The sequence below is a fragment of the Microcebus murinus genome, chromosome 10 (genome assembly GCF_040939455.1).
Source record: "Microcebus murinus isolate Inina chromosome 10, M.murinus_Inina_mat1.0, whole genome shotgun sequence".
Lineage (NCBI taxonomy): Eukaryota > Metazoa > Chordata > Mammalia > Primates > Cheirogaleidae > Microcebus > Microcebus murinus.
Genome location: NC_134113.1, coordinates 75,933,667 through 75,957,192, shown reverse-complemented (window position 1 = coordinate 75,957,192; position 23,526 = coordinate 75,933,667). Strand labels below are relative to the sequence as shown.

Here is a 23,526-nt window from a genome sequence, read left to right as displayed (position 1 = left end):
TATCTGTGAGTACTCATCATTTTGTTGGAGAGAAAATGCCCTGTCCTCCTATCTTCAAATTTATACTTATTATATAAATTGATTAATGTACTTACTTGATTGATTGACTTTCCCACTGATCTTAGAGCTTCATAAATGTCTCAATCATATTAATACTCTTAGGAGGCTGTAGCATAGTGTCTAATTCATAGTATGTGTTCCAGAAAACTGATCATTATCTTTAAACAAGGGCCAAACTCTCATTCAGTTAACTCTGTATTAGTGAGCACGTAATTAACTAAATGTAATTTAATAATTGACAGTGCCATAGTCTCTTCATGACATCATCAGGTACCATGTGGCCTTTATGTAGTAATTTTCCTGTCTGTCTTCTATAATACGGAGCTGTCAACACAGAAATCCTATAAAATTTCTCAGCAAATACTGGACTTTTCATATCTACGAATAGATGTGTTTTATCAGAGGGAAATATGGGGATAGAGTTCAGATGAGTTTTCAGGGCTGAAGATAAAAATTTGCTATTAATAAGCACATAGGTGTTATTTAAAGCCAAATAAATAACGAAATTATTTTTGGGATGGAGCTCTGTGTGACATTTTCACTTAGAAAGAAAACAGCCACTTCAGATTAACTGTGTAATAGTGGAGATAGTCTCACACTTAATAATTGCTGTATTTCAGATGAAATAATGAGTGTATTGAAGTTATTAGTGCTTTCTGTATCACACTATTACCCATGATTAAGTGGCCAGGCCTTCATCAGAACTTTCTAGGAAGCTCAGGGTCACCAGTGTGAACGGCAGCTTCTGCTGCCTTCTTCTTAGCCCCTTCCTGGTTACAGAGACCAATGCTCTTTCTGTCCTATAGTTCTTTGGCAGCTAGTTGGGATACATAGAGCCTGAAGAGCCACTCTCCAGGGACCTGCAAATTGCTTAAGTATTGACTGTAGTGACTTACTTTTTAAAAGCCTGGACACCATTTTTTTTAATTCTAAGGTTTAGGTCGCTTCATAGTACTGAAATGTTTTTGTAAAGAAATCTGAAAATAAAACATAATGAAGAGCAATTAACATCATTCTTCCGCCACTGAATCACAATAGAATGGACGAAATGATACAGTGTGTGGCAATGCAAAAACATTGTGTAACTTATGCAACTGAAATTATTCCTGAGGAATGAAAAAGGGAGAAAACAGCTTTTCCTTTATAATTTACCTCTAGATTTTGCTGGCTTTAACTGAGGAGACAAATTTTAAACTATAACAGAAAATACAATACCTAAGGATTGTGTATATAATTCTCAGAGCTTATTTGAGAGATGTTTTTGTTTGGCCTTGGTCATAAGTTAACACTGAGTCATAGTGCTGATTGTAGATAATACTTTTTCCCTGAGGTATTATGAGGAAAATTTATGATTCTAGCTTATTGATTTTCATATTAAGTTAATGCTGTGGCACTTGAAAATCTTTGTTAAAGAAAGGAAAGTACATTTGTTATTGACACCAAAATGGGCAAAAAGATGATAGTCATTAATTTTGCTGTTCTAGCAAAGTCCTGTAAAAGAACTCCAGTGTGTACAGACACTCAAAGTATGTCTGATGCTGGAAGTTCTTCATAATAGTTTATAACCACAGCCACTATAATTTGGGGTTACGTTTTCCCCAAAAGCCACAGACATTACAATCAGTGGTTAAATTTTCTTTAAGGAATTGAGTATTGCCACCTGACCCTTCTTTCACAAACGGAAATAGCATTTCTATTTTAGTTTAGCAGTCTAGATAATTTCACAACCCTGAAATTTTTCTGTGCTGACTTCTTTAGTTTTTGATTCATTTGTTTGTTTTAAAGTTATTTACAATAGTAATGTAACTTATAATAGGTATAATCATAATGACACTTTAAATTATCAAATATATCATATCTAGGGACAAATGAAAAAAAAAATTATCAGCTTACCTTCTCATCCCTAAAGACCTTTTGTCCTCCGAATATTTTCCTCCTGTTAAATTCCTTCAGTGAGAACCCTCTGCCGAGTTATGCAGTCAATAGAATTAGAAATCAGCCTAGAATCTCCCTCATTCTCATTTCCATACTTTTATAGTCATCAGAACCTTCCTATTTTATTAATCCTTAAACATATATACTTCCAACCTACTATCATTGTCTTACTGTTCTTATTGCTTACCTTGATCTCCTACATGTACTTCTTTACCTCTGTTTTTTTGTTTTGTTTTGTTTTTTGCCTTTTCAATTTGGAATAAAAGATGAATGTCATTTTCCTGCTTTAAATTCTTCAATGCCTCCTCATAGCCTAATGCATAAAGTTCAAGCTACTTAGCATGAAATATAAATATTTCAGTGATCTAGTCTATACCTCTGTATCTCATCTTCTGCCACTGTGTCATACTTCATGCTTTTAGTGCCAAACTGCTGGTTCCCTTACTATACTATTAGGTTATTAAGTATGAAATGTCCTGTTTCCTTAAGTACTAAGTCTGACAGTTGCTATCTCTAACATTTCACTTTGACACTTCCTGTTTTGTTTTTATTGTGAAGGTACTACCTCATTCTTTCAAGTGCATGGTTTGCCTTGTGATTATCTTTCAAAAAAAATTTTAGAGCAATTTTTGTTAAACCAGGGATAAGTCAAAAATTCATGTTATTTTTGAACATGAATTCCATTATAGAACCAACGCTGTGCAAAGAGTTCGAAATATCAACAAAGTGTTTTGAAAGGATGTGGCTAATTGATGGTTTGAGAAGTTGCATTCTGGTGATTTCAATCTTGACAATGAGCCACTTGGGTGGATAATGATGAGCTGAAAGCTATAGTGGAAGCGAATCCATCTCAACCTACATGTGAATTAGCTTCAAGGTTTGACTTTATTATTCCAACAATATAGGACCATTTGAAACAAATTGGCAAGGTAAATAAGCTGGATAGATGAGTTCCATATGAATTAAACGAGCATCAGAAGAGAAATCATTTTGAAGCTTGCCTTTCTTTGATGTCACAACATAAAGGTGAACCGTTTCTACACCATATTGTTACGTGTGATGAGAAATGGATTCTTTTTGACAATCGCAGGCATTCAGCACAATGGTTGGATAAATGTGAAGTGCCAAAACACAGTCCAAAACCAGATAATTCATCACAAAAAGCTAATGGTGTCTATTCGGTAGTCCAGCTCTGGTATTATCCACTACAGCTTTGTGAAACCTCATCAGCCGATTACAGTGGATATCTACTGCAATTAATTGAATGAAATGATGAAGATGCTTGTGATTAAGCAGCTGAGATTGATCAAAGCACTCTGTCACTCGGAATTGCAACAACTCATTTACTTGTCTATCTATCTTACCAACTTGATATCCCTTTGAAACCAGAGAATATGTTTATTGCAAATCATATTCTAACAGTGGAACTCTAACATCTGGTACAGAGTACAGATGCATAATTGTTCTTAAGGAACATGTGAATTTGTTTCCCTAATTCAAAGAAAATCTACTTAAGAGTTAGGACTCTATCTTACATTTCTTACATCCCTGAGAGCACCTTTTACAGTGAGTACACACTAGATTAGAGCTTCCCAAACTGTCTTAGTTCCTGGCTCCCTTGCTGTCTCAACAATTTTTTTTATGGCTCTTGCTGGGCCAAAAGAAATTATTTCATTTATTAATTAGTTAGATCATAACTTAACATCCATTTGAAAAAATAATACATAAAAATTGAAAGAAAAATATTTTAATTTCATCCTAAACTACAGTTACTTACTCATGAGAATTTTGTATGTGCTAGGCATTGCACAACTTCTTAAAGCATGGAGTAAGGTTGGATACTAACACTATCATGCCCTGTTCCACAATGATTTTTGCATGGTACTTGTTTTTCATCTTAACAACCCCCAAAATCCAACTTCAAAAAGATATAATAAAAGAGAATGGAATGTAACATAAACTAACGTTGACAAGCTGGCAATTCACCTGATTTCAGCAATTATCTAATATTGCTATGTTGCTCTTTAATAATTTTTACAAACCCTGCAATATCCTTGTGAGCTCATTGCGGCATCCCATGGCATCTTGATACAAAGTTTGGAAACCATAATATTAGGTAATCACCAGTAACCATCTGTTCACCCATTGCTTATTATACATCGTACTATGCTAAGTGTTAAACCTGTGAAAATGAATAAAATGGTAATAATAATATGATGATAATAATAGTATCAACAACAGTAGTGGCCAGCCTAGCAAGAGCAGCACATACATACTATGTTCCACGCACTATGCTAAGTAAATTAAGTAAATTTATGCTGGATTATTAGCTCTGAAGTGGTATTTAAGATTATGTGACTTAATAGATGTGTGTGAAAGACACAGCAGAGTTAAGCAAAATAGAATGTAAAAGGTATTAAAATAAAAATATAAAGCAATGCTTATATTTTGTTGTTTAAAGTTAACAAAATGGTCACATATATTTTCATTACATCTTCAGAACTATTTTGAGAGGCAGGTACACCCTGAGGTTTAGACAAGTTAACCTATTTAACCAAAGTTATACATTAAAAAAAATGGCAATATAAATATTTTAAAAGGATTTTACAGTATTACTGAAAAAGAATGTTCTACAATTAAATTATTAAAATGCTAGAATTTTGGAATGTTAGTAATTGAGTACAAATCCGTCACAGTGAAAAGTGTGCATCATCTCTCGGTATTTTTCCCTAAAATCCATAAGCCCAGTTTAATGAGGAAAAAAAACATACAGAGATACCTGAAAAGTGCCAGTGTCATGATAAAGAAAGACAGACTGAGAAACTGTCATGGATAGGAAAAAAACGAGTGAGACATGATGTCTAAAATCATGCAGTGTTTTACTCTAGATAGATCCTCGAACAGAAAACAAGTGTTAGTGGAAAACCTGGTGAAAATCAAGTGAAATCTGTAGTGTTATATAGTGTTCATTTCTTAGCTTGACAAATGCACCATAATTATGTACAATGTTAATGTTGTAGGAAGCTGGATGAAGGGTATATGGAAACTCTTATAGTATATTTGCAACTTTTCTGTAAATCTAAACTTAATTCAAAATAAAAGAGCTGACATTTTTTAAACACATATCTGGTTTAAAAGAGCATTTAAAAATGCTCATTTTTATCTTCCTCTTCCTGAAACCCCACTGAAATGAAACCCTACTGAAATGAAATCCTCAGTTATAAGTGGAGATAGCTAAGAAGACCAATGTACCTTGTAGAAATTCCAGAAGGCTTACTACTTGGTGGCACTAGATACTGAGGGAAGTGGGAATGAAGATGAGACAGCAATAAAAGGAGAGTTTGAAAGTCTGTTTAATAAGCAGTTAGAATCCAAGTCATCTTTTTTCAAACCTAACAAGAGACTGGAAAAAAAAAAATTAAAGTACAATGGGAGATCTCTGGACCAGGGATCCTCAAGCATAGTAGAAAGTATAAGTGCAGTACTGAAAATTGGGTTTGGGGGAAAGCAAAGGTAAAAAAAATTTTTATGCTGTTTATTGAGAACTTCGGCCTCTTTTTCCCCATCCCAGCTCTCAGACTGCTGACAACCACACAGGAAATTGGAAGATTCTTTTGTGAGGAATGTGGACAGTCCAGGATAAAAGATCTAAATATATTGGTATCAGAAATTGCCCCAAAGAAACAACCCAGCCAGATTACTCTGCTATTATATTAAGATCACAGTCCACAAACCACAACTTCATGCTCAGAGACATTACTCAGCTTTTTAGTACTGTGCTCTTTAAACACGAGCAAATAGTCAAGTATGAACATATAACCTCTTATGAAAAGTAGAGAATTAAATGGAGATTTTATGGAGATACAAAAACAATTTAAATACTAGCGTTAATATTCTTAGAGTAAAAAAAAAATAAAATAATAGCCAGAAGATAGCATTGTAAAAATTTTCCAGTGAAAAGAGTGTAAAAATACAAAGAAGTGGAAAATAGGAATGAAAAGACCAGAAAGTCAGGCATTCAGTATAGGAGATTCTTCAGATGAATTGTAGGATTGTGAGAAATAAACAAAAAATACAGTGTAGGAAATCATTATACTATATTGTTATCTCATTATTATTATTATTAAAGAAAATCTAGAGTTAACATGAATTTGTAGGTTGTAAGAAATGAGTTTCTAGATAGCCCTAAAACTAGGTTCATTATGAAAGTTTTGAGAAACAGAGAAAAAGATACATAAAAGTTCTCTTACAGGGAAAAATAAGTATGCAAATGATGAAGAATCAGAATGTAATCAGACTTCTTGACAACCTATAAAATTCTGCGAAAATTTCCAACCTATCTATCCATACTTGACCAAACCATCAATTATGTGTGAGGGTAAAATAAAGGCATTTTTCAAACAAACTAGATAGCAAAACTTTTACTTCCCATATACTTTTTCTCTGAAATCTGCTGGAGGAGGTACTCCACCAAAGCAAAGGATAAGCCATGAAAAAATAATCCACTGGGATCTACAAAGCTAGAGATTCAATTCAAGAGAGATATAGGAAATACCTGGAAATGTAACTGAGGGAGATCCCAGGATGGACAGCTATGTAACAGACCTAGAGAACAATTAATCCAGTTTGGACATATGTGTAGGAGATATGTCTCTAAGAAGATAAATGGAGTGCTTGATATCTTTGAACATATCGAGAGGATAGTTAGACAACTAGGGAGAATTTAGGAATTAATTCGTAATAAATATTTACTTAGTATATTGTGGCTTAAGTGACAATGTATTGTATATTATATCCACTTCTTAAGAGGCCTTACCAGCTTTCGCTCTTTGTTTTGAAACCGTGTCCATCTTCCATATGAAAAACCATTAGCTAGTCTGCTAGAGAATGGGAGGTGGCAAAAAGAAGAGGCAAGGCCTCCCACCTGAGGCCATTCTAGTAGCAGCCAGCCGCATTAGACCCAGCAGCTGATGGGTCATGGAAAGAGCCCAGCCAAGACCAAACAAACAAACAAACAAAAAACCGCACAGCTGAACCCATCTCATCCTAATCCTCCATACAAAAAAGTCAAAAATAATGCCTATAACTTTAACATAAGAATGCTTATCAGAGGTATTGAGAAAACATGAAAAGAACATAAAGAGGTAAAGTGGTTTCTTCTAGGAAGTGCAAAGCTGACAAGGTTGGAATTCATAAGGGTTACTTAGACCTCAGCATTATTGGTAATGTTCTAGTTCTTAAACTGGTGAGGGGCGCATGGTGTGCATATTATTTTATATACCTTATTTTATATGTTAAAATTTTTCTGTTACATATATTAACATTTAATAAAAAAATTTAAGAAATTAGAGAATTACATTTTATTCAGGGGAATACAGGTACAGACTCATTTGTATATGACTTGGAAGTCAACTGCCTAGCTCACTGCCTTCCTTCATTTATAAGGTTTACCATCACCTTGAGAAAATCATGTTTCTAATCAATCTGCAGGGATAGACCTTAGGATGCATGAATTTACACGAAGGAAGGAGGAAACACCTGGATTCTTTCATAAGTTGCTATCAGAGTATTTATGAAATATTTTAGGTCCTGCCTATTTTTATCAAGGTTTATATTATACTTTTAAGATTCATGGTACCTCATATCTATTAAAATCTTTAGAGGGTTAAGATTGAGAGACTTACTGATTTACAGATGGGCTTTCAACTCCTTCCCTGGAATAAACTTTGGCTTTAGCTGAGAATGATGTAGAACAACTTAAAAATTATGTGTATTGCAGGAAAAAACTCATTGCACAATATCACATTATCACATTTTTTCATTTTTAAGAGACGAGTCTCACGCTGTCATCCAGGCTAGAGTACAGTGGCCTGATCATAGCTCACTGCAGCCTTGAACTCCTGGGCTCAAGCAATCCTGCCTCAGCCTCCTGAGTAGCTAGGACTATAGGCACACACCACCATGCCCAGCTAATTTTTAAAATTTTTTTTTGTAAATACGAGGTTTTGCTATGTTGTCCATGCTGGTTTTGAACTCCTAATCTCAAGCAATCCTCTTGTCTAGCAGTGTTGGGATTACAGACTTAAGACACTCCACCCAGCCTTATCACATCATTTATAACCTAGTGGAGTTTAAAAGTAAAACAAAACAAAATGAAATTTTTTCAAACAAATTTACATATTAAAATTACAAGTGATTTGTTTCTGTCAGCATTACTGAGGAAAGCTTCAATTTGAAAGCACTCCTGCAGATATAATATACATTGCATATTGTAATTAATTATAGTAATGATTATAAAATAGTGTAAGGATTATATATTCTACAATGTATAAGTGACTGGTATAGTAGTCAGTTTTTTCCATTGTTTATTATGGAATCACATACGTGTTTATGATAGTGTCCATTTATTACTTCATCTCAACAAATACTTGGTATCCACTGTGTGATAGGTGCACTGTTGAAATACGTTGCTGAGGAAAACAGGCATCGTCTATTCCTTTATGAATTTTATGGTCTAGTGGGTTAAAAAAGCATTAGTCAAATAAATACACATATGAATGCAAAAGTGCAAATGTGATAAGGGCTAAAAATAAGAGATTTTCTGAGATAAAATAACAAGGAGATGTGATTTAGGCTTGGAAATCAGAAAAGGCTTCTCCAAGGAAGTGAAAATTAGGTTGAGATCTGAAAGATGAGTAGAACCTCTGTTACTGAAGACTCGTCACTTGTCCATGGGGGCCAAAGAAGATGGAGGATAAGCGGTTTGAGGAGGAAGGAGAGTTTACTTTGCCAGCAAAGGAAGGAAAATGGCAGACGTTTCTCATCTCAACCACAAATTAATTTATTCCTTTCCTTTTCCTTTTCCTTTCCTTTTTTTTGAGACAGAGTCTCACTGTGTTGCACAGGCTAGAGTGAGTGCCGTGGCATCAGCCTAGCTCACAGCAACCTCAAGCTCCTGGGCTTAAGGGATCCTTCTGCCTCATCCTGCTGAGTAGCTGGGACTACAGGCATGCGCCACCATGCCCGGCTAATTTTTTGTATATACCAAAAATTTTTAGTTGGCCAATTAATTTCTTTCTATTTTTAGTAGAGACAAGGGCTCGAGGTCTCACTCAGGCTGGTTTCGAACTCCTGACCTGGACCTTGAGCAATCCACCCACCTCAGCCTCCCAGAGTGCTAGGATTTTGGCCAGCACACCTGGCCAGAATGAACTCCAAATTTCTGGAACATCCACAGAAACACAGAGCTTTTAAAGGATGGATTCTCAGCTTCAGGCAATTGCAGTTGATAATTCTGATCATCCCATCTCCCGCTGAAGACAATATCATGACCTCCGCCCAGGATTTCCCTTTACCAGGTTGGGCTAGGCCACCTGCTGTTGCACAAATAAACAAAAGACTTACCCTGCCCCTCCCAACCACTGGCCTACGGCAGGGATGCAGGCTTTAGAGACAGAAAATATTTTTGCCATTTTTTCCAGGCCATTCCCTCTGTTACACATCTTTAAATGAAAATAGGTGGAGAATGTTTGCCTGCCAATGCCCTGAGCCAGAGAAGCGTGGTATAGAAAAGGGACTTGGAGAAATACTGTTCAGGCTGCAGCACAAAGACTCTGATTCAGAGTAGAGGCTAGAGAAGTAAGTTGTAGCCAGACACACTATGTTTAACTATTAGCATTTTTTCTTATTTTGAGAATATAACTGGCTTTTTAAAATTACTTTGCACTTATTAGTAGACGTAGCATTTGTAATTTTCCCAGAGATACACTGTGAAATTCACTTGAATCTGTTTCAATAACTAGGCATATAGTCTTACAGATCTTTTAGCTGTTTTAGAAAAGTATATGCACTAATCTTAGTTTGAAATTAAGATCTGAAAAATAATCATTCTGGCCCTTTCATAAACACAAATCATCTATTTAGCCAGGGAAAAGGCTAACCTAGCCCCGGATAGATACACTCATGTTGGGGGAATTATTTTCAATAATTGCTTCATGGAAATGAAGCAAGAACGATGTCTCTGGAGAAATTCTTTAAAAAATTTGATGCACATGTCTTATAATTTGTTTTATCACTTAAAAGGATATGTAAAAGTCTCCATGGACTAGTTTTATTGGAGCAATAAAAGTTAATATTATGCCAACACTAGTTATTTTCTTGATTATTTGATTAATTGATTGTTCTTCTATAATTAACTCTTCCCTTCCCTCATTCCCTTCATTGATTTCTATTTAGTCACTATGTCCCGCTAATTTTTCTTGCTAGACGTTTTAAAATATAAGTTAAATGTTTCCCATTTATTCCAGTTTAACTGTGTTTCTTGCCTTGATTGCTGCAGTAGTTTCCTGACTGGTCTCCTTGACTCTAGTTTTATCCAACACAAATCCATCTTTAAAGCTACAGAATGTTCTAACATACAGATCTCAGTGGTATGATACTCTTCAGTGGTGCACTATTGTACGTAAGATATAAAGCACAAAATATTTAACAATAATATTTAGATTCATTGAGCCCTTACTATGTTCCTGGCATAGATTTAAGTATTTTATACACGCTAACTCTATTAATTATCACCACCACCTACATTAAAAGATACTATTCCCATTTCATAAATGAGAAAACTGAGGCATATGGGGTACAGGCACATGACACACAAAGCTGTCTATTATCTATCCATTGCTTACCTCTCCGGCCTCATCTCTGACTTCTCTCTGCTTTGTGCTTTTGCAATACTGAAAAACCTGTGCTTTGTACTTCCATGATCACAGAGCGCTCGTGCTGCATTGCCTTGGCTTATCCTTACCCCTTTCCTCCTTTTCCTTTACTTGAATAATTTTGGTTTCTTTAAGACAGAGTCTTCTAAAATCTTTATATCTTCCCCTCATGTAAGTATCTTTCTTCCATAATATGTATACCTCTATCGTAACATTTACTGTATTTTAAGATAACATCTGTATATTTATTGGTTTTCCTAAATAAATTGTTAGCTCTTAGAGTGCAGAGACTGAGCCTGTTTACAGAAGTCAATACCCAGTCTCCCTAAATAAAGGAAAACTTTGTCTCATTTCTTGCCCCATGATTAAATCAAGTTAAAATGAAATACAGTAATTGAACTTTTAAAAAAGTCTATTTGCCTATTGCTGTGGTCGGAATGTCCCCTCCAAAACTCATGTTGAATTTTAATTGCCATTATGATGATATGTAGAGGTGGGATCTTTAATAGGCAGTCAGGTCCCGAGGGCTCTGACCTCATGAATGGATTGATGTCCTTACCTTCAGGAGTGGGTTAGTTATCCTGGGAGTGGGCTCCTTATAGAAGGATGTGTTGGAACCCTGTTTTCTCTGTGTCTCAGACTCTTATCCTCTCCTGCTCTCTTTTGCCCTCTTTTGTCATGTGATACATTGTGTGTGATGTTCTGATACAGCAAGAAGGTCCTTACTAGACCATATAAATCTCTTTAAGACATGTACTTAGTAATACCTATGAGTGGAGACATCATGGTCACTAAAAAATTACATTTCTGATTATACAAGCTTATTTCATTTTGTAGATTGCTTGTGATAGACACTAAAGTGGTGCCTATTTTCCTTGTTATCTTAGCTAAAAATTTACATCCAATGCAAGAACTGTAGTCCAAATCACTCTACCTGTAATAATGAATATTAATTCTATTAATATATATTAAACTATAGAAAACAATGAAAGTTTGGGCAGTCTAGAAGATTTTTCTCACAACTATAAATGAAACTATTCTATTCATACATTGGCATAACAAACAGAGACACTAATTTCTGGCATATATACCTTAAATCACAGTTGCTGGCTATGGATCTAGAACAGTACTAAATAATCCTTCTCTGCCTATATAGGAAGGGCATGAAAACTTACCTCTTCTTTTCCTTGTTTAGACCATTGTTTGAGTTAAGAGTGAGCAACCTTTGAGAGATACTATGTTAAACATACCACTCATACTTTTGATGTGTCATTTGGAATGAGACGAGAATGACTATATATAGGATTGATAGAGACTATGTTTGCTGACTCATGTAAAGACCATGTAAGTGGCAGAAGGAGCAACCGGTCCCCATGACATTACTGATAGCTCTTTATTAGGTTGCTGACTCAGCCTTAAACCTTCATGCACTCCACCACCTGGTCCCAGCCTGGCTTTCCATCCTTTCTTTCCACTTTACCCACAACAACCCTCATCTGTAGCCAGAAGCCTCAAACATACACTCACATTTTGTCTTTGCACTCTTCTACCAATTGTCATATAAACTTTTACTTCTAAATATCATTCAACATGACATACTTACACTGATCCCTCAGTCTTCATCCTCACGCTTTGGTATACCAAACACCAGTGAAATCTAAGGTCAGAGTCCACCACTTTTTTAAGGCTTTCTCAGATCATTGTAGACATTGTGATATTTCCTTCCGTATAACTCATACTTAGTATCACCACCATCACTAAACACTGTATCTTTTGAGGTCTTTTATTATACTGTTATTTCAGTTTCTGTATGTTTATGTTTTATTTCCACAAATAAATTATAAACTCATCAAGAGAAGGACAAACACGCTTACAGTATCTTGGACTATTCTTTACACAAAATAGGTATTCAGGAAATATTTGACAAACAAGTGTATGAACAGAGTATGCTACCAACCACAAACTAGAACACTGTATAACATGTGATATCTGTCTTTGCCTCTCCAGTTTATCACTCATTTTCTAAGGTGCATTTCCATAACCACGTGCAACTTTGAAAATAGTTAATAAACATAATTAGATAATGGCATATATCATGTATGGAAACAAAAAATAAGTGCACAATTGCCTCCAGAGAATTAAACAACCACATGATACTGTGGTTTATAGCCCACAGAATTGAGTTGGTTGCTGATATTTGTTTCCTGTAAATAATTTAACTGTATTTATAGTCCTTAACAAAATTACACTGATAAAGAGCAAACAACCACTGACCTTTTATTATTTCATGATGCTGTGATTCTTGAAATGTAGATTTGGATACTACAAATCTGGTAAATACTAAAACATAACTATACTTTTAAACACTAAAGAGAAATTATAAAATCTTGTACAAAATGTCACATAAGCTTTTAGTGCTGAATGACATTCAACTTGACCTACTTAATCATAACAATATGAAAACTGGTTCCAATCATTCTTTTAATTAGCATATAGAACTTTCTCCACTCTTAAAAATTAGTTATATAATCATTTGGATATGATATTTCTTCGTATATTTTAAGATGATAAACAATATTTGAAATATGACATGAAATGTGACTGATACATCTCTATAAATGCATCATAATATATGTGCAAGTAAGTGATTTTCCTTCCCAACTATTATCCTTAGGGTAGTGTTTCTCAGCTGGAAGCCATCTAGTGAGCAGATGGATACCCCCTTGTCAATAGTGCTGAGGTTGAGAAACCCTGCCTTAGAGAATATGCCATGTTCCAGTGGTGTTGCCATCATTAAAATATTCTGTAAAGTACCCTTTCAGAATTGACTATTTGAATGTACTCATTGGTGGCAACTCTTCATTCCTTGCAAGCTATGTTTTATTTTAGATTACTTCTTATGACTCATAAGGAAAACATAGTTCATTCATCGACTATGGCAGGCAGAAAAATATTCAGGCAGAAATTCACAAGCACTTACATACATGCAAGCACAATTTGTTAATCAGTTCTAACTAATTTAGAATTTGGTTTGATTAGAAAATGGAAGGGTGTGGTGGCTCACACCTGTAATCCTAGCACTCTGGGAGGCTGAGGCATGCGGGGGATCGCTCAAGGTCAGGAGTTCGAAACCAGCCTGAGCAAGAGCAAGACGCTGTCTCTACTAAAAATAGAAATTAATTGGCCAACTAAAAATATATAGAAAAAATTAGCCAGACATGGGTGCATGCCTGTAGTCCTAGCTACTCAGGAGGCTAAGGCAGAAGGATTGCTTGAGCCCAGGAGTTTGAGGTTGCTGTGAGCTAGGCTGATGCCATAGTACTCTAGCCTGGGCAACAGAGTGAGACTCTGTCTCCAAAAGAAAAAAAGAAAAAGAAAGAAAATGGAAGGCTTAAACTTTACTTTTGTGTATATTCAAAGGAATTTTTTATTGACAGGTAGTTCTCAGGATGGGCTTCAACAGCCTTGATTGTCACCTAACTCCCAACTGAGGAGGATAGGATCAAGGGAAACTTTGTACTGTAAAGGGTAACTTGGCAGCTCAAAAATAAAGGATAGAAGATCCTCAAAAATTTGGACTCAGAAGGTAATATAAACTTTCAGCCCTGCCCCCCAAAATGTCAACTGAAGAACATTAGCTAACTGTTCATGTTTTTCTGGATATAGCCCATTTATTTAAATTGATGCTTTTGCATTCATTCAAACAGGCCTGGTCAACTTTACAGATAGGCTCCTTGTTAGATAGAAAAGCTTACCTTATTCTTATTTTAAAATTTCAAGAGCTCTGAACACTAAGGATTTTTCTAACTAAACCGTTGGCAAAACCTGACCTGAACTAATGTGAAGCTACTTACGCTTTTCATTTGTCTGTGTAGTGTGAATATCCATGCTCTTCACTACGGAATTATCAATATGTTATTTCAGGGAGTTTAGCAAATAGTAATGTTTTTTGCTTTTATCAATCTGAAAAACTTTAAATTCCAAATTTATAAGTGTAAAATCAATAAAAATTGTAATAGCAGATGTTTTTATTTTGAACAGTCTTATTCTCATTTATTCATAAATTATTAGTTTTTCAACTTTAATATTTTCAAATATAGAAAAAACTTTGTACTTTATTATTTTATCAGTGGAACTAAAGCTTAATATACTCACTAATTATAAATAATAACAATTTTCAAAGTAATCGTTATATAGACTTTCAGAGTTATCACTTAATTTTATATATTAAGAAGAGAATCCAAAACATGATGAATATATCAATATTAAAGTGGGCAGCAGTTGTGATCAAGAGAATGACAAGAGATAACATGTACATTGCAAATATTCTATGAACTAAATGCTCAACATCACATAATAATCTTTTAAAAATGCAGAATAAAATGAGATGCCATTTTCCCCAAATTAGTAAAGATTTAAAAAACTGATGAAAACAAATGTAATCAAAGATTCAAGAAAACAGCCATTCTCATGGGCTGTTTATGGGAAGAAATTTGTACAAAATGTCAAGAACTATAAGAGAGTTTATAACCTTTTGCCAGAATGATTCCACTTTTGAATAGGTCCTAAGTAAATATCTAAGGTGCACCACAAAGATCCGTAGTATGGATGCTCTTCCCTGTTTTATTTTATTAAAAACATCCCAAATACCCATGATTAAAGGTTAAGATAAATTATTATGTTGGCCTGTAATGGTGTAGAAATCATACTATGGTAGACTATATAATGGCTTAAGAAAATATTCAAAATATATTTTAAGTGAAAAATACCAGAATTAGAAAATAGTATATATAGTTTAAGTCTTGTCTTCTTTATATCCAACTGTGTATATATGTGTATGCTGCTTTGTGTTTGTATTTTTATGCATTTTCAAATTTTTTACAGTACATGTATTCAGAATAGATAGTATTATTTTATATTTTCTGGTTGATATATATATATGATATATATATATATATATATATATATATACACATTTCTTAAATTAATTAGGAAAACTAAACTAAGCAAAAACATTTATACACACCACAGAGTGAAGAGCCTTCAGGAATCAAAAATGAAGGAAATATTCTGAGAAACTCAAGGCATTTTCTAATCGATTGTGTTCCTGTCCAGTAAAAAAACGATGGTACCTATATAAAGAGATGGAAGTTAAAAGAATTTTATTTTGTGACATTCATTTCCAATCCATGAAACACTGTTTGAACAGAAAATGCCATTACTTCCTGTGAAGTGTATTTCTTTTTCAGAACTTTAGCCTTCTTTCTCTCTATCTGCAATTCTGAAATTCCTTAGGTACCTGATTACTATTTCAATAAAATGAGGAGTACCATTTTCCTCTCTGCATCTCCCATTTCAAATACTGGCACACAGGGAGAAATATTTACCTCTTATTCATGGTGTCCAGCTTGCAACATCTTAGCCTGGCAAGAGGACCAAACTAGCTGTAAATCTTACCACCCAGACCACACTTGATTATTGTATGATGGCAAAATTAAACGTGAATAAAACAGCTAGAGCATTAGGCTGTTCTTGGAAGAATAAACACAAGTTGGAAGTCTTATGTGGATAGTGCAAAATACCGGAAGGCAATCAATCATGTAAACATCAAATGAAAGCTTGGTAAGGAAGCCATTGGAGTCTGTCAGGCGCTCCCTGCAATAAATGGCTTATTCCATTTCTTTTCCCTTTCGCTCAGTTTAGGAAAGGGAGTTCTTTGAAATCTCTAACAGATCCCAAAAGATTTTGTAAGTTCTTATTCCTACTTAAAGGTATGCTTTGAACAGCTTAAGCTGCAACCCACTGAAGAGGATTTTTAGTTTATATAAAATGGACACAAATATGTCATAGTGCATACCTCCCTGACTTTTTCCTCCTCCCACAAACAGGAAACTGTTAAGGCAGCAATAATAGAAGAGCAGAAGCGAAGTGAAAAGGCTGTGGAAGAAGCAGTGAGAAGAACAAGAGATGAATTGATAGAATATGTAAAAGAACAGAAAAGGGTGAGTATCTCCCTAAGAGTTTTAATTTGTGCTTCCGTAAACTCCCATCACTGACTTCCATTCAATAACATGAAATTTTAAAATATTTTAAAATGTCCTTTATCATCTAATTTAGGACTCTCCATCTGAGATTATTGTTCTTATATAATTATATATTCTAATAATTATGTCTATAAACATAAATCCTTTCTGTCAACAGAAAAGCAACAGTGAATAATTTGTTTCTAGACTCCTAGAAATGACCTATAGCTTTTCCAATTTAATTTTTATTCACAAAGATATTAGACAGTTTTAAATTTTTAGGGTTTTTTTTTTGGCCATACATCTGTTAATTTCTCATAATATTTGTAGGAATTTGCATACATCTTTTAAGCTGTCTGACTATGTTGACACCACTATGGTTCAAGTGGATTTCATTACAGTTAGCAAATTAAGGCTTCTGCCATAGTTCCATATTGAAAGGATAAATCACAATATGCTTGTCAGAATTCAGAATACATATTGAATTTTTGCAAAATATCATTTCATGTAAGTCTGAGCAGTAGCTGAAAATAATGGATCTAACTTGATTTGTTGTGTTTTCAATAAATCTTAAGTCTTTATAAGTAACGTGCAAGATAAACTCTACGATGAGAAACGGTAATCTCGGCGATAAACGTATAATTGTATAATAAAATTTCTCACACACAGTGTTTTAATATGTTTAATTTGTATGTTTAGCATATGTTCTATACTGTATAAATACTATATTTAAGTAGTTTATATATGTAAATAAGATAAACATATAACATGTCATGTGTTATATAATGTAACATAACAAACATAAATAAAAGATAATGTGTATGATGAAAGTTGACATAATATCTAAACTTAATTGGTTGTCCAAAAGGGCAAAACAAATAAAAAGCATGAGATATTAGGCTGCATTTGGCAGTTAAGTAGATAAGGAGTATACTAAAAACTCGTGACACCACTTAGTTCTATACTCTTAACTTGAAATCAAATTTGGTATAACACAAAGAAAACTCCCCCTTTCAATAGGTACCATTAGGTCTCAACAAAGGAGATTTGTCACTAGAGTAAAAAATTACTCAAGAGAAATTAACCATTTTCGGAAGCATTTTGTAGGGGATTAAATCTTTGCACTGCTCACCTGAGGATACTTTCAAAAGGATTTTCACCCAAATCTTGATAGGTGCCTAACCTTCTGAAGAAAAAAATTCTGAGCCAAAGAGCCAATTGGTTTTTCATGGTGTAATATGTTCTCAGAAAATGTCTATGTCCATATGTTCACATAGAATTTGTTTCAAATAATCTGGTTCAAAGGTAATCATGCAGCAAAGGAATTAGTGTACTTTTTACATGCATGCAATGATTACAATCTTGCAAGAGCATAGGTATGAAATAAATTCAGTACTCTTGTGGATATATCCTTTCTCATCTTTTCTTCTTTAAATCATTCATTTTATTTTACTTTAGTAAGAATACTTCACATGAGATCTCTCTTAACAAAATTTTAAGTCAACAATAATGTATTGTCGACTACAGATGTATAATGTTGTAATATAGATCTTTAGAACTTACACATCTTGCTTTACTGAAACTTTATGCCTTTGGTTAGTGAATTCCCATTTCCTTTTCCCCCTATTCCCTGGTATCCATTATTCCACTCTTTGATTCTATGAATTTGACTACTTCAGATACCTTAAATAAGTGGAATCATACAGTATATGTCTTTCTGTAACTGGCTTATTTCACTTAGCACAATGTCCTCAAGGTTCATCCATGTTGTTTCATATTACAGAATTTTCTTCTTTTTTAAAGCTGAATGGTATTTCTTTTTATGTATATACCACATTTTCTTTATCCATTCATCTGCCAATGGACATTTAGGTTGTTTGCACATTTTTATTATCTTTTCTTAATAATATGTGGCCAATCTTTATTTCAGCTCTAAATCTGGACAAGGAATTATATAACAAAGCAAACCCATTCATAGGATTTTTTAGACTATTTCTTTGGTCAACATGGGAGATTCGTCTTAAAAAAGGTTTTAAAAATCATATGACTTTCCCATCAAAGGGAGTAGTATGTGGTTATCCTAAAGGCTTAAAATAAGAGTAAGAAATGCCTTTTTAAGAGTTTAGTGGTCCCTATGTGAGACAAATTAACTTTTGAAGGGAACTGATAATGAACTCTGTCATTTAATCTGTATGTTCTTGCAACTCATGTCAATAGTATTCATTTGTATTAATTGGTAAACTGGTTATCACATACGGAGATATTCATCAAGTAACAACAACAATGAACTCATGACATTAGGTTCCATTTTCACCAAAGTTCTACTTCTCTTGCTTGTTACTTATATGTTAAGGAGAACAAATTTATTACCTACCTTACAGAGTTGTTATGAGTGATAAAACATAACAGCTATTGTAAGGGCTCAATAAATATGTGTTGTGATTATTATCATCTTTACCACATTATTAAAAAAACGAGTAGTATTATTTCTGCTAATTAAGAATGTGTTTTTCAGATAGTTTGGCATTCTGTTTCCTCTGAAGTTTATAGTGTGAATTCTAAAATTGTATTTTACCCCTGTTACTAATTCACAGAAGATTAAAACTGATTATATCAGTATACTTGTAAGAAATTTATTACTTCCACTTTGGGATTTTGGAGTTTTATTAATAACACACATTGTGGAATATTTTCAATATTTGAATGTTTCCATCTCTCCAAGCAGAAAAGCTATAAAAACAAAAAAAGTGGATAAATTATCTGAAATGAAAGCACCAACTAATTACTAGATTCCTTTATTATGTAATTTTTACAAAATTAAGATTCTCTATGCTCTTTTCCAAAAATGTATTTTAATGTTTCAAGTTAATTTTTATGAATATCTTGGGGTTTGGAAAATTTTCACACAAAAAAAAGACATCTCAGACCTTATGAACTAATACTTAGAAGAAACAAAAGATTTTGAGCAAATTCATAATACTCTTGTCTCTTCCCAAAAGACTAAATTAGAGCAACTCATCTTCCTTTGGAAGATGGATTTCTATTTGCATCAGAGAAGAACACATTTCCAGAACAAAAATTTTCCTTTACCCTCTCCAGGTTTTTTGTTTTTTTTTTTAACTAGAGAGTCAACTTGAGATTTTCAACATTAGAGGACTGTAGACCTTGGTTCCAACTGGGCTTACATTTCAGTCTATTAAGTAATCTTCTGCCCCTCTTGAAGATTTCAAAAGTCTTTGAAGGAAGAAGACTAATGTTGTGCTAGGTTCTGTCTTTACATTTCTTTTATCATAAAAATCTTTTCATTTGACATCATCATAGCTTTACAAAATTCACTAAAAGTTTGAAATGAAGACTTTCTTCCCTACATCTTTTCCCACAGTCTTTTAAAAGAGAAACACAAAGTGAAAAATTCAAAATGCTTAATTTTTCAAATAACTTAAAAATTATCCAAAAATACAAAATCCAATGAAATCACTAATCACCATATAGGATAAAATAGCTTTTACTGTGTATGTGAAATCAGTAAATTTTTAATCAGTTATCCAATCCTGATGAGTAGTAAAATTATGCTCAAAATTAGAAATATATTAGAATTCAAATTAGATTTGTACTGAGAAAACAATTTTACTTTTAATGCTACTTACCATTTTTTTGTGTGTTAGATCAATAGAGATGTCACTGAACTTTATAAATGCCCACTATTCCTCTGGTCTAAGCATCTTAGGATAAAGGGGCTACCTGTGTATGTGTCCTAATTAAGTGAATTATAATTGATATTCAAATTATACCCTAAGTTATTTACTAAGTCCGATACATAGTACTTGTACCATTAGTCCAAGTCATAATCATAACCAAAAATTAGTATTTAGTCAAAATAATCAAATAAGGAGAGATTTTTAAATGATAAACCAGAAAAATAATTCAAGTTAATGATGAATCAGTTCCAATGATAAAAATACCTTTCTTATAAGTATTCTACCTGATAGTCTTTTTAAAAAATTTCTCTATAAAATCTGTCTCACTAAGCCCAGGGGAAAAAAAAAAGTTATTAACAATGAATTCAGAAATTTAGTATGGAATCAAAAATTAATATTTCATAGCCTCAGTACCTAATAAGTGTTCCATAATATTTGATTGAAATTGTCTCATTTTTAATGGATTTATACCCCTCCACTATAATTTATATAATAGAGAAAAGGCAGTGAGTTTTGCCTAAATCTAAAAATATTAAAAATATGTATTTAATTTTTTTGAGAATCAGCTAGGTACCTGCAAGTATAGCGATTTGCATTGGAAGACCATACTGTACTTTATTAAAATTTAAACTTTGGCTTCAAACTCTCACGAATCACCATAAATTCTGCATAAGTGGTTATAAACCAAAGCTTATGGATCAAATTTGTCCAGCTACCTGTTTTTTGTAAATAAAGTTTCATTGGAGCACAAAGCCACATCTATTTGTTTATGTAATGTCTACTGGATAGTTTCACGCTACCATAGCAGAGTTGTATAGTTGATAGAGACATCTGGCCACATAACTCAAAATATTTACCATCTGGTTCTTTATAGAAACAAGGTTGTCAACCCCTGTTCTAGGCTGTCAAAATTATCCTGTGGGGAAAATTTCTTCCTCTCATCCCTTTAAAATTTTTATTTTTTCATTATGACTCAGAGTAACTAGACAATTGAAACCCCATAAGTTCTATTCTGGAAAAAAAAAAAAAAAAAAAACCTCTCTTCATATTAATTGCCAGGTAAGGTATTATATCAGATCTGATCATTAGTGCCATAAACTTTATTTTATATAAAGGATATTGCAGAAAAACAAGATGGGAAAGACCACATCCCTGACATTTCCCTAGGGAGGAAGAATTTGTGGTTTACAATGACCTATGGCCCTTGGATTAGAATGAAGAGTTCCAACCCATTCCACAAGTTAAGACGGTTACACATAAGCTTGCTATGAGGGAGGAAGTGTGAATAACATTCAGCAAGCAACAACTACTCACAGCCAAGCAGTGATTCCTAAAAAATAAAATCTCATCCAAATGTAATAAAAGATTATTTTTTTTTCCTCTTAAGAACCAGAATTATGGCCTGTGTTTTCTAAATCACCTCCAGGAAAATAATCTTCACTTTAGAATATCCTTTTAATTTAGATCTTTGGAGAGGAGTAAGGAACAGTTATCTTCACTTCAAAGGTTTTGTGGTCAAGGCATTGTCAGAATTTCTTAATTATGAAAGGGCTCTTTTAATCCAGTTTTGCTGCAATACTCTTCAGTGCTTGCATCTCAAACTATTAATATTAAAGGTAATATTTATCCAAAATGAACCTTCTTTAGTTTCTGATCCGTTACATAGTTATTTGAATTAAACATAATTTCAAAATAAATTATTTAACGTCTCATGGTGCCTTTTCTTATCTTAATATGGAAGTTTGACTAGCTGATCTTTAATGTCTCTTCTATTCCTAAAATTCTATTAAGACCATAAGTAATATTTTCTTTGATAACTGAGAAACCTCTTGAGGGATTTTTAATTCTTATTATAAGTTGGTCGCATCATAGTAGTTACTCTACAGATTATTCATATATTAGTAGAAAAAAAATTGTACTTTTCTGCCAGTCCCCAGCTTCCTGCCCCATTCTCATTCTAATTAATTAGTCTTGTTTCTGTTCAACTTGCTGCAGGCTTTATAGTTGCATATGCAAAAAGGAGCTTAGTAGCAATTCGGCATCTGTGGTCTAAGGCAGTGTTCCCCAACAGTTTGGGCACCAGGGACAAATTTCATGGTTGGCAGTTTTTCCATAGATGGGAAAAGGGGGATGGGATGGTTTGGGGATGATTCAAGCGCATTACACTTATTGTGCAGTCAAGCCTCTCTGCTAATGATAAGCTATATTTGCAGCAACTCCCCAGCACTAGCATCACCGCCTCAGCTCCACCTTAGATCATCAGGCATTAGATTCTCATACGAAGTGTGTATCCTAGATCCCTCACACATGTGCTTTACAGTAGGGTTCGTGCTTCTATGAAAATCTAGGCAAATCTAGAATTTGCCTAGAAAATCTAGGCAAATCTAGGGTGCTCACCTCCTGCTGCGTGGTCCAGTGCCTAACAGGCCACAGCCAGGGGCTTGGGGACTGCAGGTCTAAGGCATCTGCCCTTGTAACTTTTGATTTGGGTCTCATATTTGAAAATGCTTTTATTTGGCCAAGGCATATTAAAATGAATAATATGCCCTCATATTCACTTGTTGCCTGTGCTTTCAGTTCTACCTCATTTTTCGATGCCAAAGGGAATTTAGCCTACTCTGCATAACCTGAATTTTAATTCAAACCATCAGAAATTTACCATCCAGATTTGTAAAAGTTCATCCATTTAGGTGGCACAATAACAAAAAGTAGAAGGAGATTTGGATTTAGAAAAAATAGCTGGAACAAACTATTTTGCCAAATGATATTTCAGTTAGGTCATAAATTTATCCTCATCCCTAAATTTAAGGAGTAGAAAATTTGATTTAGAAGAAGGGTTAGTGAAACAAATGAAGTAAACAACTTTTTAAAAAGGTTTTATAGTTTTTAAAAGTTAGTATAATTATGATTTTAAAACTTATTTAATATTTTCTATCTTTAGCTCTCCTTTGAAGGTTTATTTCATAAAATATACTTTAAAAACAAACTTATTGGCCGGGCGCGGTGGCTCACGCCTGTAATCCTAGCTCTCTGGGAGGCCGAGGCGGGCGGATTGCTCGAGGTCAGGAGTTCGAAACCAGCCTGAGCAAGAGCGAG

The 23,526-nt window shown here is 33.9% G+C and overlaps 1 protein-coding gene across 7 annotated transcripts in view; it reads left to right on the top strand.

The window, feature by feature from the left end:
• CCDC91 (coiled-coil domain containing 91) overlaps positions 1 to 23,526 on the top strand; it is a 307,926-nt gene that overhangs the window by 235,199 nt on the left and 49,201 nt on the right. For all 7 annotated transcript variants that reach the window (XM_020283061.2, XM_020283065.2, XM_076007534.1 and 4 more), the window contains one exon: positions 16,598 to 16,711. In XM_020283061.2, coding sequence (XP_020138650.1) covers positions 16,598 to 16,711 — 114 coding nt within the window. The remainder of the gene's footprint in view (positions 1 to 16,597; positions 16,712 to 23,526) is intronic.